General features: G+C 61.0%; 1 protein-coding gene across 3 annotated transcripts; it reads left to right on the top strand.

Annotated features, from left to right (window-relative positions):
- The first annotated feature begins 1,729 nt into the window (after positions 1-1,729).
- On the top strand, positions 1,730-18,257 carry SLC38A3 (solute carrier family 38 member 3). Of its 3 annotated transcripts, XM_037049665.1 has the most exons (18): positions 1,730-1,883; positions 4,278-4,433; positions 4,572-4,833; positions 11,868-12,019; positions 12,114-12,195; positions 12,347-12,462; positions 12,987-13,060; positions 13,141-13,233; positions 13,337-13,418; positions 14,453-14,535; positions 14,632-14,690; positions 14,854-15,018; positions 15,099-15,178; positions 15,455-15,555; positions 15,700-15,824; positions 15,915-16,059; positions 17,175-17,278; positions 17,367-18,257. In XM_037049665.1, exons 4-18 carry the CDS (start codon positions 11,919-11,921, stop codon positions 17,469-17,471), a joined length of 1,515 nt encoding a protein of 504 aa, XP_036905560.1. In that variant the 5' UTR covers positions 1,730-1,883; positions 4,278-4,433; positions 4,572-4,833; positions 11,868-11,918; the 3' UTR covers positions 17,472-18,257. The 3 variants fall into 3 exon arrangements, with proteins under 3 accessions (XP_036905560.1, XP_036905561.1, XP_036905562.1); XM_037049666.1 differs by lacking the exon at positions 4,572-4,833; XM_037049667.1 differs by lacking the exons at positions 4,278-4,433; positions 4,572-4,833.
- Positions 18,258-21,031: the final 2,774 nt, after the last annotated feature.

Raw genomic sequence — 21,031 nt, 5'->3', positions numbered from 1 at the left:
TCTTATATATGGTTTTATGTATTTTAATACATAACTTTAGTTGCAAAAACATTGAAATAATTTATAGTAGGTATATTAAAACTCAAAATATTACTTTAAGCTTAAATATTTTACTTATGCCTACAGCAATTTATAATTTTATTTTCCTAACCTTAATGGAAATAAGATCATCAGTGATATTTTCCAAATCTGCTTCTGGAGGGAAATAATCATTGAATTTTTTTATTTTTATTTTTTAATTGTATTTATTTATTTTTAGAGAGAGGGGAAAGGAAGGAGAAAGAGAGTTAGAGAAACATCAATGTGTGGCCGCCTCTCATGTGGCCCCCACTGGGAACCTGGCCTGCCTGCAACCCAGGCACACGCCCCGACCGGGAATCGAACCAGCAACCCCCTGGTTCGCAGCCTGCGCTCAATCCACTAAGCCACACCAGTAAGGGCTCATTGAAATTTTTCACAAAAACATGTACATAGGGGCACATGGGTTTCCTGGGGACTGGTGTGCATGGGCATGGGGTAGGGGAGAAGTGGGCTGGGGGGATCCATGGGAAAAACATGTCCCCTTACCCCGAGGGGCCAGGGTCTGCAAGGAGTGGGGCTCAGTGACAGGCCCGGGGCCTGTCTGTTGACCGAGTGCATGTGATGCCCCCACCAAGCTGGGACTTCAGGGGAACGCTGGAGGGGCTGAGTTGTCCCCAAGGCAGGTGGGTACTTGTCCAGGAGGCAGAAGTCAGCGCCTGGGCAGCATCCTCGATGTCTGGGGGAGGATGGAGCTGTGAGCCTGTCCAATGAAGGGGTGGCTAGAGAGGGGAGAGTGAGGGTTCCCAGACCTGAGCTGGTGGCGGGGTGGGGAGGATCCTGGCTGGGTTAGGGAGCCCAGGACACGTGGGGGCAGCCACCCTGGTGCTGCTCGGAGGCCAGAGGGGAGGATGGGGCTTGGGCAGTGGTTTAGGACCCCCACTGGGTGGTCTGGGGCCTGGCTGAGCTGGGGCTGCTCACCTCTATCTGCAGTGAGCTGGGCAGAGGAGAGTGATGGTGGGATTTAATTCGGGGGAGGCGAGGAGGGAGACAGGAAGCTTTGAGGAGCTAGTGGGTTAAAGGGGAGGAAGCTGCCAAGGGAGATGGGCAAACGGGGTCTTCCACATAGCCACCTTGTCATGGAAAGAAGGTGAAGAGCCCCCGAGCCTTCCCGGGCAAGGGGCAGAGAGAAGCCCAACACCATCCAGAGGCTGGATGCCAGCCTCCAGAGAGCCCCCTCCCATGCATGGTTCCACCCACAGAGTCCCGGATTCCACGGGCTGGGGATGACGCCTGGACACAGGCTGCCCTGTGCGCGGCTGGCAGGCCGCCTCAGCCCCACCTGCCACACCAGGGTGGTCACACCCTACAGAGCAGGGTGGGCACACAGTGCCTGGCTCACAGTCCACAACAGAGGATCGGAGAGAGCGGGCCCAGGGCCCCACCCCAGGATCGTAGGTAGGGGGCATTTACTGTAAGCACCGATGGCCACCACCGTCCTGCCTGACCTGCAACCTCAAGGTGCCCCTGGGGGCCCTCATGGCCTTCAGCTCTGGCTCTGGCGGGACTAACCTGGCCCAGCCACTGACCAGAGATTAGACGAGCCTGGCAGACAGTTAATGCTACTGACGTCAGGGCCCGATTGGGTGGCCACTGGGGGCTTGGGCCCTCCCTTCGGGCAGGAGCTTGGCCCACGTGACCTGGGCTCATTAAGCCGCTTCAGTGGCCAGAGACGCTGGGGGCCAAATCTCAGGGAAGAGAGGGAAAGCACGCCAAGGCGGTGGGGACAGGCCTCAGCCAAGAGGTCACCAGCTCTGGGGACTCGGGGAAAAAGCTGAAGAGGAGGGTCCCCTCTAGCCTCCCAGGTATTGTGCCAACTGAACCCTGTCTGTGCTCACAGAGGAGGGTCCCAGACACCCAGTGGGGGCGGAGTGCAGCCAGGAGCTGAAAGCTGGGTCCTCAACCCTGTGGCCTGGGAGGGGAGAGCCAACGTCCCGTGAGGCCTAGAAACCCCCCAACACTGACGCCAGGCCAAGCGTCCTGCCCCCGCACGCAGCCCCACACCTGTCGGTGCTCATCCCACACTCACACTCCAGTGTCCCTGTGGCTGCGCTGTTTCCTCCCCGTGGAGCACCCTCGCTCCTCCCCGCCCGGGCGGGTGCCTCTCTGCCCTCAGCAGACACGAGCCCACAGGCTGCTCCTCCATCAGCCGTGTCCTCCAGCCTGGCAGAGGCTTCTCTGCCTGACCGGCCTATAGGGAGTGCTTGGAGACACGGTGGCCCAGGCTGCTGAGGCGCAGCAGAACAGCCACAGGAAGTATCGGAGGAGCTGGCTCTCCCCAGTGGCTCGGGCAGGGGGTTGAAGGACAAGTAGGAGTTGGCTCAGGAGGTGGGACAGGGTGGGAACTAGGAGGGCGAGGGTTTGGGGAAGTGAAGGCAGAATCCTGAGTGGCCTGCCGAGTGGAGAGGAAGGTGAAGAGGCCGCTGGGTAGAGGCTCAGGTGGGGAGGAGGATGTCGGGGAGGCCAGCTGGGTGCAAGGCAGCAGTCTGCAGGGCGTCCGAGGAACTGGGGAGTTCTGACGCTGGGCTCAGGGGGAGGGCTGAGTGGGGGGTGAAGATGGGGATTCACTGGCAGGCCTGACCTGGGCGCATTGTGTGGTGGGCGTGCCAGGGGAGGCGGGGGCACAAGGGGAGGAGGCTGTCTTGCTGGAGGCTGAGAGGACAGGACTGAAGGGGGAGAAAGAGAGCAAGGAGCTGCCAGGACCATGGAAGGAGAGTCTGAGTGGTCCGGGGACCCTACATCCTACCTCAGGTGCCTGCCAGTCCCTCAGGCCTGCGCCTCAGTTTCCAGGGTTGGGGGAGTGAAGATGGGGCTGGGCCGAAGGCTGAGATGAAGTGATAGAGCTTCCTGCCAGCCTCCGCTCCAGACGCTGCCCTCCACGAGGCAGCTGCAAGGATGGACGTCCCCTCTGGTCTCTGGGAGGCGGTGCCCGGCAGCTCTCAGAGCCCCAACCTGGCTGTCAGCTGTGTGACCGCCACAGGCTGGGCTGGGAGATTCGGCAGGTGGCGGGAAAGGCCTGGGAGCTGTGTTTGCCCTGGCTGGGGACCAGGCCCAGCATCAACAAACAGGCAGTCCCTCCCCCAGCCTGGCCACAACTGGCCTGGCCCAGGGACCCCACACAGCCGTTCTGGACTGAGGACCACAACCTCCACATACTGAGTGACCGTGAAGCCAGGCCTAACCCCATGAAGCCCCCAGCCCTTTGAGAATGGCTTCTGTGGGCATCCAGGGTGTCAGCACGTGGGAGGCGGGGGAAGGCCTGAGACCCTGGGCAGCACCTCTCTCTCCTATCTGACTGCCCTGTGGGAAGTCCCCAAGCCCCTTGGGAGGGTTTGGGAGTCTTGGGGTCCCTCAAGATCAAGGTTAGTTCTGATCTGGGGGCTAGACCAGCCCCAGGTCAGGAGGAAAAGCTGGTTCTCCCACTTTGCAGCCATCAGCAGGGTGAGAGCTTGGGCGGTTTGGGGTTCGCCTTTATCTGTGGCTGTCCCTGGCCTCTGCCACTCCCAGGCAAAGCCTGGTCCCCTGCCCTTGGCTCACAGCTTCCCTTCTTCACCCACTCCCTTCAGGCTGTGGGACAGGGCAGAGCCATTTCCTGTGACACATAGGCAAACTGAGGTACCGCAGGCTTGGCTGTGGTGATGTGAGTCAGTAGGAAGAGAGTCCTGGAGTCCTGACTCCTAGCCCAGGGCAGTGGAGGGGTGAGGCCTGTCCTTCTGGGCATCCCCCCAGCCCTGGGGAAGGGGGCAGACAGGACCCAGAGACACCCAGCTTGCCCAGGAACGGCAGGACTGTGGGATCAATCGGATCAGAGCCAGTGGCTGAGCAGCAAGGACACAGATGTTCCAGGAATCTCCCCCCAACCCCCAGCTCACCCCCATGGTCAGGGCCTCCCCCAGCTTCCTGCTGGTTGGGCCTGGGGGGGGCCTTAACACCCACCACCCACCTCTGAGCACCAAAGTCTTGTGTGGGAAGCAGGTAGAGGTGGGATGGAGGCCCCGCCAGAGAACAGGGCACCCCAAAGCCCCTGGCTCCAGGACACCAAGTCCCAGGACCCGCTCCCCATGGGCAGACTGACAGCTGTCCCCTACTCCTTGGAAATAAAGAAATAGGGAACTCGGCAGGGCAGAAGCCAGGCAAAGCCCAGCACGAGCCAAGCCTGGCTTCCCCTGACCTCACTGCCCCTGTCCCATCTGTTCCAGCCTCAGTCACTCCTGAACATCTGGGGTGAAGACAGAATTGATGCAGGGGTCCCCTCCTCGTCTATCTCACCTCTGCTTGGGAAGCGGGGGCAGGAAGAAAGTTTTGGGGCCTGAGTGAGGTCTGAGAGTCCTCCATTCAAGCATCCTCCACTGAGGGTGAGCTTCACCCTGTTCCCACTCCGCTTGCCTGAAGAGCCCCTGCTGACCTGGGGGGATGCGGGCAGAGCATTTAGGGGTTAAGGAGGCACTCAGAGGGCATCTGCTTGGACTGAAGCATCCCCTCCCTCCCCACAGGACTCAACTGAACCCTCTCGAGGCAGCTGCTTTCTGCCTAGGGGTTGCTCCGCACTCAGGCTGCTCCTTTGCTCCTTGGGCCGGGCCCCCGCCTCGCCCCTGACCAGCCCCTCCTCCCGCGGGCCGCGGGGGACTGGAGGGCGGGGGGCGGGCCGGGGGCGGGGCCGGGCGCCCTTCATCCCCCTGCGCTGCGCTCAGCCGGGAGCAGAGAGGTCAGCGCCAGCCAGAGCTGAGCACCGCGCGTCCCCACCCGTGAAACCAGGTACCGCTAGGGGCACCGACCCCCAGCCCAGGGGGCACCGGGCCGGCCGAGCCCTACCGCCCACCCTCTCGTGCGTAACCTGGCCCCGGGTAGCTCCCCTCGCCCCCACCCCGCCTGGGGCAGGCGCCCCAGCCTCCGAGAACCAGAGCCCCGCACGCTCTGGAGGCAGGTCTGGGGACCCACCAGTCGGACTCAGCTCCGAGCTTGAGCAGGTGTCCTGGAGAGACGTCTCCTCGGGGCCTCTGGGCAGGGCCCGCTGGGTCAGCAGGAGGTCGGTGGCACCCGAAAGCCTTCTTGAGGCTTGGCCTGTGGGGGCGGCAGGAGAGGGCCCGGGAGCAGGCCCCGGAGCGCTGCTCCGACGGGCATCTGGCAGGCGAATCGGCCCGGTTGGCAGGCGGGAAGTCCGGGTATATTTATCCCGGCCGCGCTGCGCAGAGGTTTGAGGGCAGATCGGGCCAGGCTGCTGAGGGGCCGCGGGGCACATGTTGGTCCTAGAGCCCGTGCCATTTGCAGCCGGGCCAGCAGGCACGGCGGGCACCGGGCACGTGTGGCTCCGGAGTCTGAAGGCGAGGCTCCGTGTGCGCTCCTCTCCGCCCAGTGCTCGGGCGGGGCTGAGAGAGATGGCACCGAGTATTCCCCGAGGGAAAAGAGCTGGACTCCGGTTTGCAGGAGCCCGCCCCGCCCCGTTGGCCCCTTCGATTGGCCACACGGAATGCGTGCGTTTGTTTACACCCAGGGAGAGGGGAGGGGCGGGGCCTAGGGGGATCCGCCCTCTCTCCCCCACCGTCACCTGAACCCTGAGACCAGGTTTGGGCTCTAGGACAGGTCTGAGGGAGGCTAAGTCAAAGGTCCATCCTTCCTTCAGCCTGCGGGTCCTGTCCTTTCATGACTGCCCGGGGCCACCGTGCCGTCCCTGGGAGAGACCTTGCGTCTGCTGCCGCTCCTTTGCAGTAGGCAGTCTGGCATGGGGGCTCAGTTCCTTCTGGAAAGGAAGCTCATCCCTCACAGGTTCTCAGTCTGGAGCATAGGAAGCAGTCTGGGGACAGTTCCATTTTAAGAGGGGAAGGTTCTGCACAACTCCGGAAGGCTTCCTGTAGGAAGCACCAAAGGTGGGACGAATCAGGGGTGGAGGAGGCCATGCTTAACACATATCCAAGAGGACTGGAATGACTGAGAGCAGGGGAATCTCTGACTGCTTGGCACTGGGGGCAGGGGACTGTGCCTCTGGGGGAGCAGGGGGTACATGTCCCAGAACTTTATTCTGCCTGGACCCGTACAGCCCATGTCCTCAGTGGCTTTGGAAACCACCCATCTGTTCGGTACTGGTTCTTTTGGTCCAAAGAAGAAAATTAAAACACCCAGTCCAGGACTCCAGGTACCAGACCATGAAGTTTGGTTGCTCCTGTTGTGGTGCCTACCACCCTTAGCAAGTACTCATGGGGTCCTGGGTGAATGGAGAGCTGAAGTGGGATGGGACAGGCCGGTGGGGGGCGGCTGTGGTCTCTGGATGGGGTCAGGAAAGGCTTCCGAGCTGGACCGAGTGCGCCCTGAAAGTCTGAGCTGGGTGTAGGGACAGGCACTCGATTTGAGGGGAAAACACGTTTGGGGAATGTGGTACCTGTGTGTGCACAGCCGATGGGGCAGCAGAGCAGGGGTCCTGTGGCGGGTGTTCCAGTGCAGGCGTGGTGGGGGTGGACCAGGTACCCCTGGAGCCGGTAAGATGGGCTGGGGGCTTGTCAAGGACCTTGAGCTCCCTCCACTTGTTTAAGGACATTTACTGAGGACCTACCATGTGCCCTGTGAGCCTTCAGTCCGGTGGGTGGAGGGCTGGCCAGAGGGCTGGCCTATGACTCGGAGCCAGAAGACAAATGCAGGTTGGGCAGGGTGCTCTGGAAGGCTCGGCAGGGCTTCTAGGGGCTGAAGGGAAGGACCGGCTGCCGGGGCAGGAGGGGCTTTCCTGCCAGCAGCTTGAGGTGGCTTGGTTTTGAATTTCCGCTCTGCGGGCTACGTCCTGTACACAGCCTCTCCGCTGGCACGTCTACACACGTGCATGGCCCTTGAGGACGGGGCCACCCCTGCCGGCCAGCCTCTCCATGTATCTGTTCCATTGTGTGGGGAGACAAGCCACAGGTGCTGGACGAGGGGGTTCATTCCAGCTGGGCCTGGCCTTGTGGCCCTGCTGGGCTCAGACCCGCCCTCTGGATGTCCCAGCGCCTGGCTAATGGGGGCGCACCCTACCCTTGTGGGAACCTGGAAATGCTGTGGCAGCTTTTTTGTGGGGTCCTCCGGGGTTTTGCCCGGCCATCCCCACAGGGCACACTGAGTCTGCTGCTCCCCTCACCTTGGCGTCTGGCTTCCTCTCCCCTTCCTGAGCCTTCTGGGGCTGTCTCTTGTTGGCTGTCCCTTGTCATCGCCTGCTGTCTGGTCTCTGTCCCTGCTCCGTCTGGCTCTCTCTGCCTGGTTGGCCTTCTCTGATGGTCAGTCTCCCTCTCTCCCTGCCTGCACGCCCCCAGCTCTCTATGTACTCTTCTCTGTTGGTTCCCCTCTCCGCTCACATTTCTCGGACTCCCAGCGCCTCTCTGGCCAGATCAGTATGCTGGACGCATGTGCCATGTGTGTTTTCTCTCCGTCTCTCTCTTCCCTCCCTCTGCCTCCCTCTGCTTCTTCCTGATGTTGGACAGAGCCTCTCCTCCAAGCTGACCTTGCCCTTAGCACCCCCAGTGGGGTCTCCAATGAGTCCTGAGCTGCCCCAGGCCCCTGTTCCAGCTTTCTTTGGGGCCAGAAGTCCGGCTGTCCAAATATTTGGCCGCCTCCAGGGGATTCCGGGTCAGCAGGGAGGAGGATGGGCTGGCTGGCTCGGGGTCTCCCCTGATCCTGGGGGGCCACAGGCATGTGATGTCCTGTCCTTTGCCTCAGCTGGGCCTCAGGCCGCACGTCCCTCTCAGCAGGCTGGCAGTGGGGGGAGGGGGATGCTGCTGGCCCTGGTCCAGTCTTGAGTCAAGAACTCCCAGCTGCAGCCTCCGCTGGGGCGGGGCCTGGGCTGGGGGCAGGGCCTGGGGGCAGGGAGGCCCAGGTGTAGGCGGCTAGGCCCACTCCAGGTACCTGTTGGGAGTCTAGAAGATGTGCCCTGTCACAGGGAAGTCCACGTTCTGCCCCTACCTTCCAGATGTTAAGACGCAGAAGCACAGGCCCCAGACCCCAGGGCCAGGGGGCTAGGGGACGAGGGATTGGTGCGCCTAGTACAGCAGTGTTCTGGGCCACCTGCCTTTCCCTGCGTGCACCCCTCCTGCCTGCCACCAGCCGGGTTTGGGCCACACACTGGCCACTTACCCAGTGCTGTTGACGCCGGGGGAGCAGTGCGTGCAGGACTGGGCCTGCTGGGTCAGGGTCTGGGGTCATCTGGGGAGGCGCAGCACCTGTTTCAGCACCTTCCCTCCCTCTGAGCACCCTCCCACCCACCCTATTTCCAGACCCCTGGCCTTAGAATCAGTTTCTCACCCATCCTGGTGGCTGTGCCTTGAAAACACTATGCAGACATGTCTGATGAATCCAGTTCCCCTACTGACTGAGAGCTTGTCTTAGGAGGGTGCCTCCCTCCGAAGCCTGGACGAGCAGGCGGACAGAGGGGTGCCAGGATAGAAGGGGCAGCTTGTCTCAGCCAAGGAGGGGCATGGTAAGGATGGGCGAGCTGGAACTGGGGGCAACTCTCATGCCTGAGGCCCCAACGATAACCACTGTGGATCCTCGGGCCAGGCCAGCTGCATCTCCTCCGACCTGGGCTGCCCTCACACAGGACGCCTGGGGCTGTGGCAGCAAGCCCCGTGGGGGTCTGTGCCTCCACCAGAGCTTGTGGCTGCAGGGCGGAGGGAAGAACAGCGTGGCTGTCGCCAGCCCGTAGCCAGCTCACTACTGCAGAGCCACTTCCGTCCCAGAGTGTTGAGGAGGGAAGCAGAGAGGTGTGCTTCCCACAGCAGCCGACCCACGCGGTGGCCTGGATTCCTGGGCCTTGAAATCTTTAATTAGCCAAACTCAACACCTGCTGAGGTGTGCCTGACGAATTCGCACCCCATGACATGCGTGGGCGGGTGTTACTGCTGCACACGAACCCTGAGCCTCCTGTGCCCTCCCGGCCCTTATCTTCCAGAGAGCAAACAGGCCCCGGGGCAGTGGCCCAGGCCATCGACCTACTGCAGGAGCCCACGCTGCACCCATGACAGATGCCATTCTGATGACCCACCCAAGGTCGCAGTGATCTGTCTGCCCACCCTGCGGCCTGACTTTGAGGGGCCGTGGCCTGCTCCAGGGACAAAGGCCTTGGGGAAGCTCCTCACTTGGCCCCAGCTTCAGTCAAACCTCATGGGATCCCTGCAGAACAGGCGGACTCTGAGGTCCTGAGTGGGGGACACTGCTCACGGTCACATGGTGAGGCAGGGCCGGGCCTGCCTCGGACTGAGAGTGTTCGCCCTGCTCGGTCCCTGCTGTGGGTCAGGGACTGCTGGCAGCTGTCCTTGGGCAGGGCTTGCCCCCGAGTCTACAATGACTCCCTGATGGAAAGAGGCCTGGAAGGTGGCAGGCCCAAGGGAAGGGACGGCAGTGTCAAAAATGAGCTCTGGGTCCCCGGGACAGGCTGGGGGGCCACATGCCAGGCCAGCGCTAATCACCCCGCCGCGCCCTTAGCCTTACTCTACAGTGAAGTGCGTGTGTACTCCTCAACCTGGTTGTCAAGGCTTTGACAAGCTTGTCTATGGCCAGGGAGCCTCATTTCACCCTCACAGCCCACCTCACATCACACCTCGAGCGGCCTTTGCCCCTGCTGTGTCTTCTGCTTGAGTCACTCTCTCCTGTTTCCACACCCTGGGGACTCCCACTGGGATTTCACACTGACTCCATCACCTCCTCCTCCAGGAAGCCTTCCTTGATGCTTCAGTCTCCCCTTTTTGGAGTCCCAGCACTCGCGGCACACACTCAGCTGCAGCAGGAGCCAAGGGCGAGGGATGTGCTTAGGGGTTTGCCACTTCCAGACTGAGGGCCGACTGAGGAAGGGTATTCTACAGCTGCTCGGGGTCTCAGGCCAGCCCGAGAACTGGCAGTGGCTGGCTGTAAGAGAAAGGCCCTGAGAGTCTAAACTTAGGTCCTGCCGGGAGGGTGGGGGGGACACAGAGGTGGGAGCACAGGCACCTTGGTTATGCCCGTGCCATGGGCTGTGGTCTCCCTGGAGGTCGAGCCTGGCTGCTAAGGAAGGATATTAAGGCAGAGAAGGATACTTTGTCTAGGCTGCCGACTCAGCACACTCTGAGGGCCTGCCCTAGCCTGCCCAGGGCTGGAGGCCCGGCCAGGGCAACCCCAGCTGAGAGCCAGGGGCCACTCTGGAGTGACTCAGGAGGCCAAGTGCTGGCACCTTCACACCAGCTGGGATCCCCTGAAGGGCTGATGGGGAGGCTTGAGGCAGGGCCATGGAGACCAGGCTGATCTCGGGGACCCTGGTCCCTGATCTCCTTGGACCCTGGTCCAAGAAGAGATGTTCGTGTGTCAGGGTCCAAAGTGGGTGGGGCTGGAGGACAGAAAGGCCCAGATGCCACCAGCATCGGAGAGGCAGATCAAGGGGCCCGAGGGTATCAGGTGAGGGGTCCCAGGACCAACCTGCCTGGGATCTGAACTCTGGCCTGGAACAAAGGGAGGTGGTCCTCTGGCCAGTTCTGTGTAGCTGCTGCCTCCAGGACACTGGGGCCTGAGCCTAGCCTCCTCTACTTGCCACAGTCCCAAGTGCTAAATTTGAGACCTCCTGGTGTTCCAAGTTCAAGAGCAGACCGGAGACCATCAGGATCTGAAGCAGAGTTAAAGGATCCGGGGCGGGGTTCAAGGCTCCCCAGCAGAGGGGGTGCCGTGGCGTCAAGACTAGGCTCTGGCTGACCTGCTTGGCAGCGCCGTCCCCTCCCTGGTCACCACTCTGGCCTCAGCTCTCCTGCTGTCTTGGCCGGCCTTCAGAATGTCCTTATAGATCCTGGGGGCACTATGCCCAGGTACCTTCTGGGTGTCAGGTGGGTGGCTCTTGGCCGCAGGGCCCGGAGGGCCAGCGAGCTGTCTGGGCAGTGACAGTTTCGGGGGGTGGAGAGCTGGGAGCTGGTTCCTGTGAGGTCCAGCAGAGCCACACCCTAAGAGCAGGAATGGGGAAAACTGACTGCTCAAAGCGTCCTGGAAGATGGGCACCTCAGTGTGGGGGTTCCCAGAGAAGGAGAGGCTTGAAGGAAAATGTGGCCAGAGCTGTGTGGAGGGGAGGCCTCCGTGGCCCAAAGAACTGGGCCCTGGGGCACCCATTTCCTGGAAGGCCCCTGAGTGCCCTTTGCAGCCTGACGGGCAGGGCCCAGGTGTCCAGCCACCCAGCACTGCCTCAGGCCTCCTGGCTCCAGGGCTGGGGGGTGTAGCCTCTGCGCCTGCCGTCCCCGGCGCCAGCTTTCAGCCCACAGAGGGCCCTTTGTTCTGGCTGCCAACAGTGCCCGCCGGACAGCTGGGAACAGGGCCCACAGCCCTCACCCTCTCCTGAGGCCTCCCGCCGTCGGGCAGTGCCATTCTAGGTTGGCTAGGACGCCCCTGGCACCTGGGGCCAGCACAGGAAACCGTCTCCTAGTATTAACCTCGGGGAGAGGGGTCTGTCCAGGGCTTGCCCCACAGCAGGGACAACAGGTCTGGGACTCAGCATCCCAGAGTCCTGGCGCGTCTGGGCTCTGAACTGAGGTTACCCAGCTGACCTTCACTGCACAGATGGGGAAACTGAGGCCTCGGGGGCTTGCCTGGGCTGGTGTGCGTGTGTCGGGTTGTGGAGGGAGCACTACATGTGGCTCAGGTGCCCCTCAGGACGTCCTGGACTCGGGCACCCAAGCTCTGCTCCCCACAGGAGAGGGCCCGGGCAGAGCGGCCTGTGCACATGTGTCCTGAGTGACCCGCTGTGCACTGCGCCTACGTCTGAGACCACCTTTGGGCGGGTGGGCCCTCTATGTAAGGAGCAGGGATGATCTGACAGGCCACCTGCCCCGCAGACTCCTGAGCGTGTCGGGGTGAGAGCTGGGCTCCTGTGGTGTCCCCTGAGCATGGAGGCACCTCTGCAGACAGAGCTGGTGGAGCTGGTGCCCAACGGTAAACACTCGGAGGGACTACACCCGGTCAGCACCCCCACAGCAGGAGATGAGAGGTGAGCCCAGCAGGGGCCCAGTCAGGACTCGGGGCAGGGCCGGGTGCAGAGCAAGGGGCTGGAGCTGAGCTGCCTACCCGGCCTGTACCTGCAGGATCCAGGGCCCCCAGCGAACCTGTGTTGAGGGCAAGGGCTTCCTGCAGAAAAGCCCCAACAAGGAGCCACACTTCACTGACGTGAGTGGGACAGCTGAGGGGCTCGGGCACCACTGGGGGCAGGGAGGAAGGGATGAGGTGTTCTAGGGCAGCCATGGGAGGCTGAGGGACAGGGAGGGAACACGGAGAAGCCCTCCATGCCTGCTGACTCCCCACCCCCTCCATCCTGCAGTTCGAAGGGAAGACGTCATTCGGGATGTCAGTGTTCAACCTCAGCAACGCCATCATGGGCAGCGGCATCCTGGGGCTGGCCTACGCCATGGCCAACACGGGCATCATCCTCTTCCTGTGAGTGCCGTCTGCACCCCTGCTTCACACAGGAGCCCTGAACAAGCCACTGCCTGTGACCTCCCAGGACCCACCAGCTTCCTGTGCTAAGGCCCTGGCAGCAGTGGGTGGGCACTCGCACAAACCCAGACCAGGGCCGAACAAACCAGTCACGGCCAGACGGGTGTCCCTTCCTTCCCAGTAAGCCCGCTGAGATGACCGCACGGGGCCAGGCTGACAGACCAGTCTGTCCTTCTATGTGTACACGTGATGGACGCAGCCCTGTGGCCAGGCCCGTGTGGGCACACGTGTCCTCACCTAGGAGCTCTGCCCCACAGCCAAGTGGAAAACAGGCTTGTTCCAAGAACTCCAGGAGCGATGGGCTTGCAGGGCCTCTTCTGGGTCGGACTGGCCCTGGGCCTGCCGAGTGTGCACCCACACCTGCCCAGACACCTGGCCAGTGGCCTCGAGACCCAGGCTTCCCACAGCTCGTTGTCTCCTGCCAGTGGGGGAGCCCAGCAGCCTTTCCCTGCCCGTCTCCCCAGGTTCCTGCTGACAGCCGTAGCCCTGCTCTCCAGCTACTCCATCCACCTGCTACTCAAGTCCTCGGGGATCGTGGGTGAGCCTCAGACGGGCCTGCAGCCCGGGAGGGCAGACTGGGAGGGGTGGCACGGCTGTCCTGATGCCCTGTGCCCACAGGAATCCGTGCCTATGAGCAGCTGGGCTACCGTGCCTTTGGGACCCCGGGAAAGCTGGCAGCGGCCCTGGCCATCACCTTACAAAACATCGGAGGTGCGGCTGGCGGGCCGATGCAGGCGGACGGGGGCAGGCGGGCCAACCGAAGGATGGCAGCTGGCTCCACTGACCCCGGTGCCCACCGCCCCTCTCCCTCTAGCCATGTCCAGCTACCTGTACATCATCAAGTCCGAGCTGCCCCTTGTCATACAGACCTTCCTGAACCTGGAGGCGCAGACTTCGTGAGCCCCAGGGTGGGGCGGGCCTGGGTGAGGGTGGGAGGCCATAGTCTACCTTCCACGTCCACCCCTGGCCCTGAGAGCCCAGGCTGGGCTTGCAGGAGAGAGAGACACACCCTACCAGTCACTGCTGAGGGAGGGGGGGGCGCAGAGAGCTGCCAGCAGGGCCAACCTTCAGCTCACTCCCATTTATGAAGCACCTAGGGGAACCCAGGAAGGCCATGTGGACTGGCAGAAGGAACAGCCCCACCCAGCCAGTAAGCAGAGAAGGCCCGAGAGCCTGGGGCTTAGCTCTAAGCACCTGCTATTCCTGACTGTGGCTTGGGTGTTAGCTCCTCCCCTCCCACCAAGAAATTAAGCCCGTAGTGTCCCAGTTGCCCATCACTAGTTTAGGAAGCACCGATCTCCTGCTTCTGTGAGTGGGGACAGAGAAGATAGGCCCTATGCTTGGCAACACAGCCCAGGCAGACAGGGGCTAGGAGGCTGAGAGCCGTGCTGGGAGGAGAGAAACAGCCAGAAACCACCTCCCTGGGGTCCTTCCCCAAGGAACTGGCCTTCGGGCTTGCCTTTGAAGGGTGGTCCTGTTCCTTATCCCACTAGTTCCCTGTAACCCCTGTCCACTGGGGGTGGGGCAGGAGGACACAGGATGCAGATGCCCGAAGAACCATAGGGGCACAGGCTGTTGGCAAGTCCCTAAGCCCCCATGGAAAATGGCCCCCTGGAGCCAGGGTCTTTCATCCCACCCACCTCCCTGGGACCCCTGGGGTCCCTCCCTGAGGAGGCTGGACACAGACCTATGCGCCCTGAGACAGCAGCAGAGACTCCGGTCAGAATTGTCACCAAGCTCTGGCCTTGCCTGGGCGGGTGCTGAGAGCATGCCCGCTCTGCACATGGGCACAGAGACTCTGGGCTGTGGACCAGTATTCTTTGGAGGCCACTCAGTGGCGCCATTGGTGACCCTGACTGGGAGTGGGGGCCCGTGGCCTGAGCCAGGGCTGCATGGGCTCTGATCTTGGCTCCCCACTCCCACCTGGCAGGGACTGGTACGTGAACGGGAACTACCTGGTGATTCTGGTCTCCGTCACCATCATTCTCCCCTTGGCACTGATGCGGCAGCTTGGTGAGTATGGCAGCGTCAGGGCCTTGGAAGGGCCTGTTGGGGGACGGCCCCACGGGGGTCCGCAGTTTCACAGCCACCCCTCCCCCGGCTTTGCAGGCTACCTGGGCTACTCCAGTGGCTTCTCCCTCAGCTGCATGCTCTTCTTCCTGATCGCAGTGAGTCCCTCTCCGTGCGGTCGAGGGAGGGAGGGGGCAGGTCTCCTCAGGGCTCCTCTGTCGGAAGACAGCTCCTCTAGTCCCGATCTCGGATGTGGGTTCAGAGCGGCCTCCTAGGCAGCCACGCCTTGCCCTGACACTCTCCCCCCTCCCCCCACTCCAGGTCATCTACAAAAAGTTCCAGGTGCCCTGCCCGCTCCCCTCCAGCTTAGCCAACATCACAGGCAACTTCAGCCTCATGCAGTTCAGCAGGGAGGAGACACCGCTTCTGGGGGAGACCGGAGCCCCAGATGTCTGCACTCCGAGCTACTTCACACTTAACATACAGGTTCTGACAGGCCCGGGGTGGGGGCAGAGGCCCAGGGAGGGGGTGGGGACTGTCCTGACACAGCCCCCGTGTTCCCTTAGACGGCATACACCATCCCTATCATGGCCTTTGCCTTCGTCTGCCACCCAGAGGTGCTGCCCATCTACACGGAGCTCAAGGAGTAGGTTCCGAGGCTGGGGGGGGGGGCGGGGCAGGGCAGGGCTGCCTCTCCAAGCTGGTTGGGGAGAGGGTAGGTGGATGTGGCCCTGCAAGGGGGGAGACAGGAGCCAAGTCATTTTATCAAAGGTCTCCATGGCTGCTCTGGGTGATAACTGGCAGCAAGAAGGAGGCACCCTTGCTGCCATGTGGTGAGGGTGTGATGCCAGACAGACCCTGGGGCACATGGGGGTCTCCCAGTGTGGCCCAGCTTGGCACCAAGCCCCCCTGTCCTCCATAGTCCCTCCAAGAAGAAGATGCAACACATCTCCAACCTGTCTATCTCCGTCATGTACGTCATGTACTTCCTGGCCGCCCTCTTCGGCTACCTCACCTTCTATGGTATGGCTGCCCTTCGGGGCAGAGGCAGGAGCCAGGCTGGGGGGCGAGGCGCGTGCCACTCCCCACAGCGTTGGGGCAGACCAGGGCTCGGAGCCCCGGCCCTTGCCCAGGCCGTCTGCTGACCGCCCTGCCTGCCTGCTGCAGACGGGGTGGAGTCGGAGCTGCTGCACACCTACAGCAAGGTGGACCCGTTCGACATGCTGATCCTGTGCGTGCGCGTGGCCGTGCTGATGGCCGTCACTCTGACAGTGCCCATCGTTCTGTTTCCTGTGAGGCGTGGGAAGGTGGCTGGGTGGCTGCACAGTGGGGGTGGGGCCGACAGGGAGGCCGCGACCGGTTAATGACCCCCCCACCCCCAGGTGCGGCGCGCCATCCAGCAGATGCTGTTTCAGGACCAGGAGTTCAGCTGGCTGCGGCACTCACTCATTGCCGCTGGCCTGCTCACTTGTATCAACCTGCTGGTCATCTTTGCCCCCAACATCCTGGGCATCTTCGGGATCATCGGTGAGGGTCTGGCCCTGCTGGGTGCTGCCCCAGAGAATTTCTCTTCTGCAACTGTTGGCAGACTCCTGAGCTTGCCCCTACCTTTAGGCAATGGCTGCTGGCCATGTGCACAGCATGGCCTCCCCCCTGAGGTTTCATCCTGCAGGCTGTTCCAATCCCCTCAGAGGGCTCAGAACCCTCATGTCAGTTCTCTCTGGGGCATGGGGTGCAGCCAGGGGGTCAAGAGCCATCGCAAAGGAGGGTCTCGTCATTGGGTCTTGTCTCCATTTCGCATACGAGAAAACTGAAATTCAGATTGGAGGAGTGGCAGAGCCTCACTCACGGTTGGTAAGTGGGAAGCCTTGATGCAGCCCCAGGATCAGGGGCTGCAGGGCAGCTGCTCTGTCCATGGTCCCAAACCAGCTGGGGCTCTGAGCTGGAAGATCAGCAATTCCGAGACATCTTTGGGGTGACCCAACTCAGGGGACTCCCTCCCCTGACTCTGCAGGGACTGACACACAGACTTGGGCTAAGTATCATGAAAATCACAGCCAGGATGCTTGGTTGTGTATGTCCATAAGCAAACTCAAAATGAAGCAAGCAGAAAGGAATGAGCCCTGGCTGGTGTAGCTCAGTGGATTGAGCGCGGGCCTGCGAACCACACGATCGCAGTTCGATTCCCAGTCAGGGCACATGCCCGGATTGCAGGCCATTTCCCAGCAGGGGATGCACGAGAAGCAACCATACATTGTTTCTCTTCCTCTCTCCTTTCCTTCCCCTCTAAAAATAAATAAATAATTTTTTTTAAAAAACAGAAAGGAATGTACTGGTTCAAACCGTAGAAAAGCCTCCAGGAGTAGCTATATCCAGGAACCTCCATATCCTCAAGTCTCTGTCTGTATCTCTGCCTTGCCTTTTCTCTTTGAGAGCTTCATTCACTGACAGATTCTTGTGGCACCAGCCACCCTAGCCCGTTCACTCCAGAGGCCCCTGAGGCCAAAGAACGAGCTTTCAAGTGAGGTCTCAAGATGAGACCCTCCCTCTACGAGGGCTGTCCTATTTTACTGGATGTGCCCCTGAACCTTAGCTAATAGGTGTCCGTGAGCCGTTGGTGGCCATGCCTTGTTTTTTTACAGGTGCCACATCAGCCCCATGCCTCATCTTCATCTTCCCTGCTGTCTTCTACTTCCGCATCATGCCCACCGAGAAGGAACCTGCAAGATCCACCCCCAAAATCCTGGTGCGAGCAGCCTGGAGGTTGGTGGGCTGGTGTGAAGCTTAGGGGACCACCCCAACCTCAGTCCTGACCCTGACTTTCGACCCCACAGGCCCTCTGTTTCGCTGTGCTTGGCCTCTTGATGATGACCATGAGCTTGAGCTTCATCGTCATTGATTGGGTCTCAGGGACCAGCCAGCATGGAGGAAACCACTAGGACCACCCGTCCTACTCTGTCTGCTCGCCCAGTGCCCTGCCCAGGCCCCTCGGCCCCGGCTCGCACCCACAGGCCCATCGGGGAGAGGAGAAAGACATGGCTAACACTATAGCGTGTGGCCCCGTCCCCAGGCCTCCCTGTGGAAGGGTTATTTTAGAGAGAGCCAGGACCAAAGCCCTTGGGCCCCTTCCCTGCTGGGCTCCTGGTCTGCGGGGCCTTCCTGAGCTGGGAGCAGGTGGGGCTGCCCCGTTGCCTCAGATCTCACCCAAGCCCCTTTCCCTCCTCACGCAGAGGCAGACACTGAACTCTGCCAGCCTGCGAGGGCACATAGAGCTGGAACCCAGGCCGGCAGCCATCCCCCACCTTGCTGTTGGGTCACCGTCTGCCCCCTGAGGCCCGGTCTCCCTCAGCCCTTTTGCTTTCCTTGCTGCTGTCCCCGAGGCCCCTTGCAGGCACGTGGGCTCAGGTGCTTGGGTATTCTTTTCCGGTTCTCCCATCCTCGCCACCGGAAATAGACCCCCTCACCCTATGCCTGGAGCCAGCAGGTTCTTTTGAGGGTGACATTGGTGGGGTGTCCTCAACAAGCCCCTGCCATGCACCTTCACCAGTCCTGGGGAGGCTGGCCCCCCCCCCCCAAGCCTGGGCCCACGTCCCCTGCTGGGAAGAGAGGGAGGCTGGGGCCCAGGGCACCTCTGCCCCTGGCAGCCAGAGACCCAGGGGCCAGCCGGGCACAGGGTAGAGAGGCTGGCTGGCAGCCCCTTTTATAAATATTATACTTAAGACCAACTGTGTTTTATATGCTTGATCTCCATGGTCCCTGGGTTCTGGGAAAGAGGGGGAGAGCCGGGGCGTGGATGGTGATAGAGGCCCCTCCTGCCTCTTTCCCTGGGTTGAGGGTGGGGATGGGGACAGTCCCCTACCCCACTCGCCCCCTGCCTCCCAAACCAACCAGTGGCACGCTCAGACCCTGCTCTGGGCCTGGGCCAGGCTCAGCACAGACCTGCTTTCTCACGGGGTGAGGTGGGGAAGAATTAATGAGGCCCCAGGAAATGGGACAGAGAGAGGCCTCCGGAAGGAGGGACGTGAGGTGCATCCGCAGCAGCTTCAGAGAGGGTCTGAGCTGGGGGCGGCAGCGAAGCCCTACTTCAGGGCCGCTGCCCACACCCCGGCTGCCATGTCAACCCTCCGTCAATGCCTAGAGTCTGCAAACAGAAGTTCAGGGACCCTGTGTCCTGTGTCAGGCTGGTCCTTTTAGTAACAGAAAACCCCCTGTGAATAACGGTGGGTTAGTGAGTCCCTGCATGTGGGGTCTGAGTTTTGCGTGGGGGGAGCCCAGGGTGGGGCAGGGGATGCAAGGACGCAGGGCAGCCCCAGCGCCCTGGCCCTGGGTGGGGCTGGGAAGCTGCCCACTGCCTGGGGCGGACCTGAACCAGCTGAGACCCAGCGGGATGGAGCTGCCCAGGTCTTGGCACGAAACCCTCATTAGGAGAGACCCTGTGCCCAGCTAGGCCGCCGAGGAAAGGGCAGCAGGAAAAATCCAGTTTGAACTCGCAAGGCGGCTGCCAGCATGGGAAACCCCTGAAGAAAGAACTTCCTCAAGCTGGTGGCTGCTGGGCCCACGGCAGTGCCAGCCTGTCAGAGGGGGGCTTCCTGAGTCTGATTCCCATCAGCCCCAGTCGCCTGACTCCAGCCTGGGGACTCACCCAGGAGCTCAGTGGCCCCAGAGAAGAGCTGGACGCTGGCCTGGAGGTGGCTGCAGCCCAGAGTGCCCTGGCGTGCAGGGCTGCCCTCTGGGGCTCTCTGGCTTCTTCCCCGAAAGATGAGGCTCTAGCCCGGCCTCAGACCCTGGCTCCTGGGGCGTGAGGAGCAACACCGGCAGGGTCCACCCTGCGGACAGACCGTGGGGTCTTTTCTCACACTCCCTCCATCCAAAGAAGGCTGTGGGTCAGGGCGGCAGCAGGCCTCTCAGAACGGGGCCAGGCGAGCATCGCGGCCGCCCCGCCCACCACACACACACAGCTAAGGTGGAGGCAGGCGCCCGGGAGGCCACTGCCTCTGCTGGCCCAGCAAGGTCTTCTCCGGCCTGAGCAGGGGGCTGCAGGCGCTGGGCGATGTGCCCTCTGCACTACATCCAAAGGCCAAGTGTCCAGATGACTGTTTGAAAATAAGTAACCTTCGTCCCTACCTGTCAGGTCCCAGACACCGGGACTCCAGGAGGACGGGCCTACAGGCCCTTGGTCATTGTGAAGCATTTTTGTATGTTTTGAAGAATTTCCCAGGTTTTTTAAATTCTTTGTTACATTAAAAAAAGTTTCTGCCCTGGCCACTGTGGCTCAGTTGGTGGCTGAGTGTTGTCCCACAGAGCCAAAGGTCAAAGCCAGTTAGACTCCTGGTCAGGGCACTCGCCTGGGTTGTGGGCCAGGTCCCTGGTTGGGGCGTGTGAGAGGCAACCGATCAATGTTTTCCTCCCTCTCTTTCTCCCCCATCTCTCTAAGATAAACAAATAAAATCTAAAAATTAAAAAACAATTTCTCTGAAAACAACAACAACAACAATAACACAACACTTGTCTGTTTGGAATATTGACAAGATAGAACGGTCAGAAAGTTCAGCACAAAGGTCTTCTATATACTTCTTGTTAACTGCTTTTCTTAAGACGGCTTGTAATGGGAAAGTAAGTGCATATAAACCAGGAGAAGCCTGGGCCTTGGTTCTCCGCCCTCTCCCCACTCACCTGTGCGCACAGGGGCACATGACCTACCAGCTGAACAGGGGTTCATTCATTCACCCGGCAAGTTTTTGTTAAGATTCCCTCTGCACCAGGCACTCTTCCAGCACCTGGGCACTCAGCAGCGAACAAAGCGAAGACCCTGCCTTCCTTGAACTATATTCTGGGTGGGAGATTGGATTCAGACCAGAAACATGAAACAGAATAAGTAAGTTATATCATTTCTTAGAAGATGCCTAACCATGGCTGGTGTAGCTCAGTGGACTGAGCATGGGCTGTGAACCCGAGGGTCGCTGGTTCAATTCCCAGTCAGGGCCCATGCGTGAGTTGTGGGCCAGGTCCTCAATAGGGGATGTATGAGAGGCAGCCACACATTGATGCTTCTCTCTCTTTCTTTCTCTGTCCCCTCTCTTTCTAAAAATAAATAAGATATTTTTAAATAATATTTTTTATTTATTTATCTTTAGAGGGGAAGGGAAGGAGAGGAAAGAAATATCAATGCATGGTTGCCTCTCGTGAGTCCCCTGCTGGGGAACTGGCCTGCAACCCAGGCATATGCCCTGACTGGGAATCGAACCGCGATACTCTGGTTCGCAGGCCCGTGCTCTAAAAATAAACATTTTTTTAAAAGATGCTTAGTAATTACTATTGGGAGTAAAAGTGGCAAGGTGAGGGCCATGGAGAACAGGGGCTCTGGAGGTGAGCTAGGATGGGCCTCACTGAGCAAGGGACTTTTGATCAGACCTTTGGAGAAGGAGGGAGCCATGTGGATGCCTGCAGGCAACTGTCCCAGCCAGGGGGATCAGCTGGTGCAAAGCCCGGAGGCAGAATG

This window comes from Sturnira hondurensis, unplaced genomic scaffold, assembly GCF_014824575.4.
Source record: "Sturnira hondurensis isolate 20B ecotype Veracruz unplaced genomic scaffold, ASM1482457v3 Scaffold0006496, whole genome shotgun sequence".
Classification (NCBI taxonomy): domain Eukaryota; kingdom Metazoa; phylum Chordata; class Mammalia; order Chiroptera; family Phyllostomidae; genus Sturnira; species Sturnira hondurensis.
This window is presented reverse-complemented; position numbering and strand designations above follow the sequence as displayed.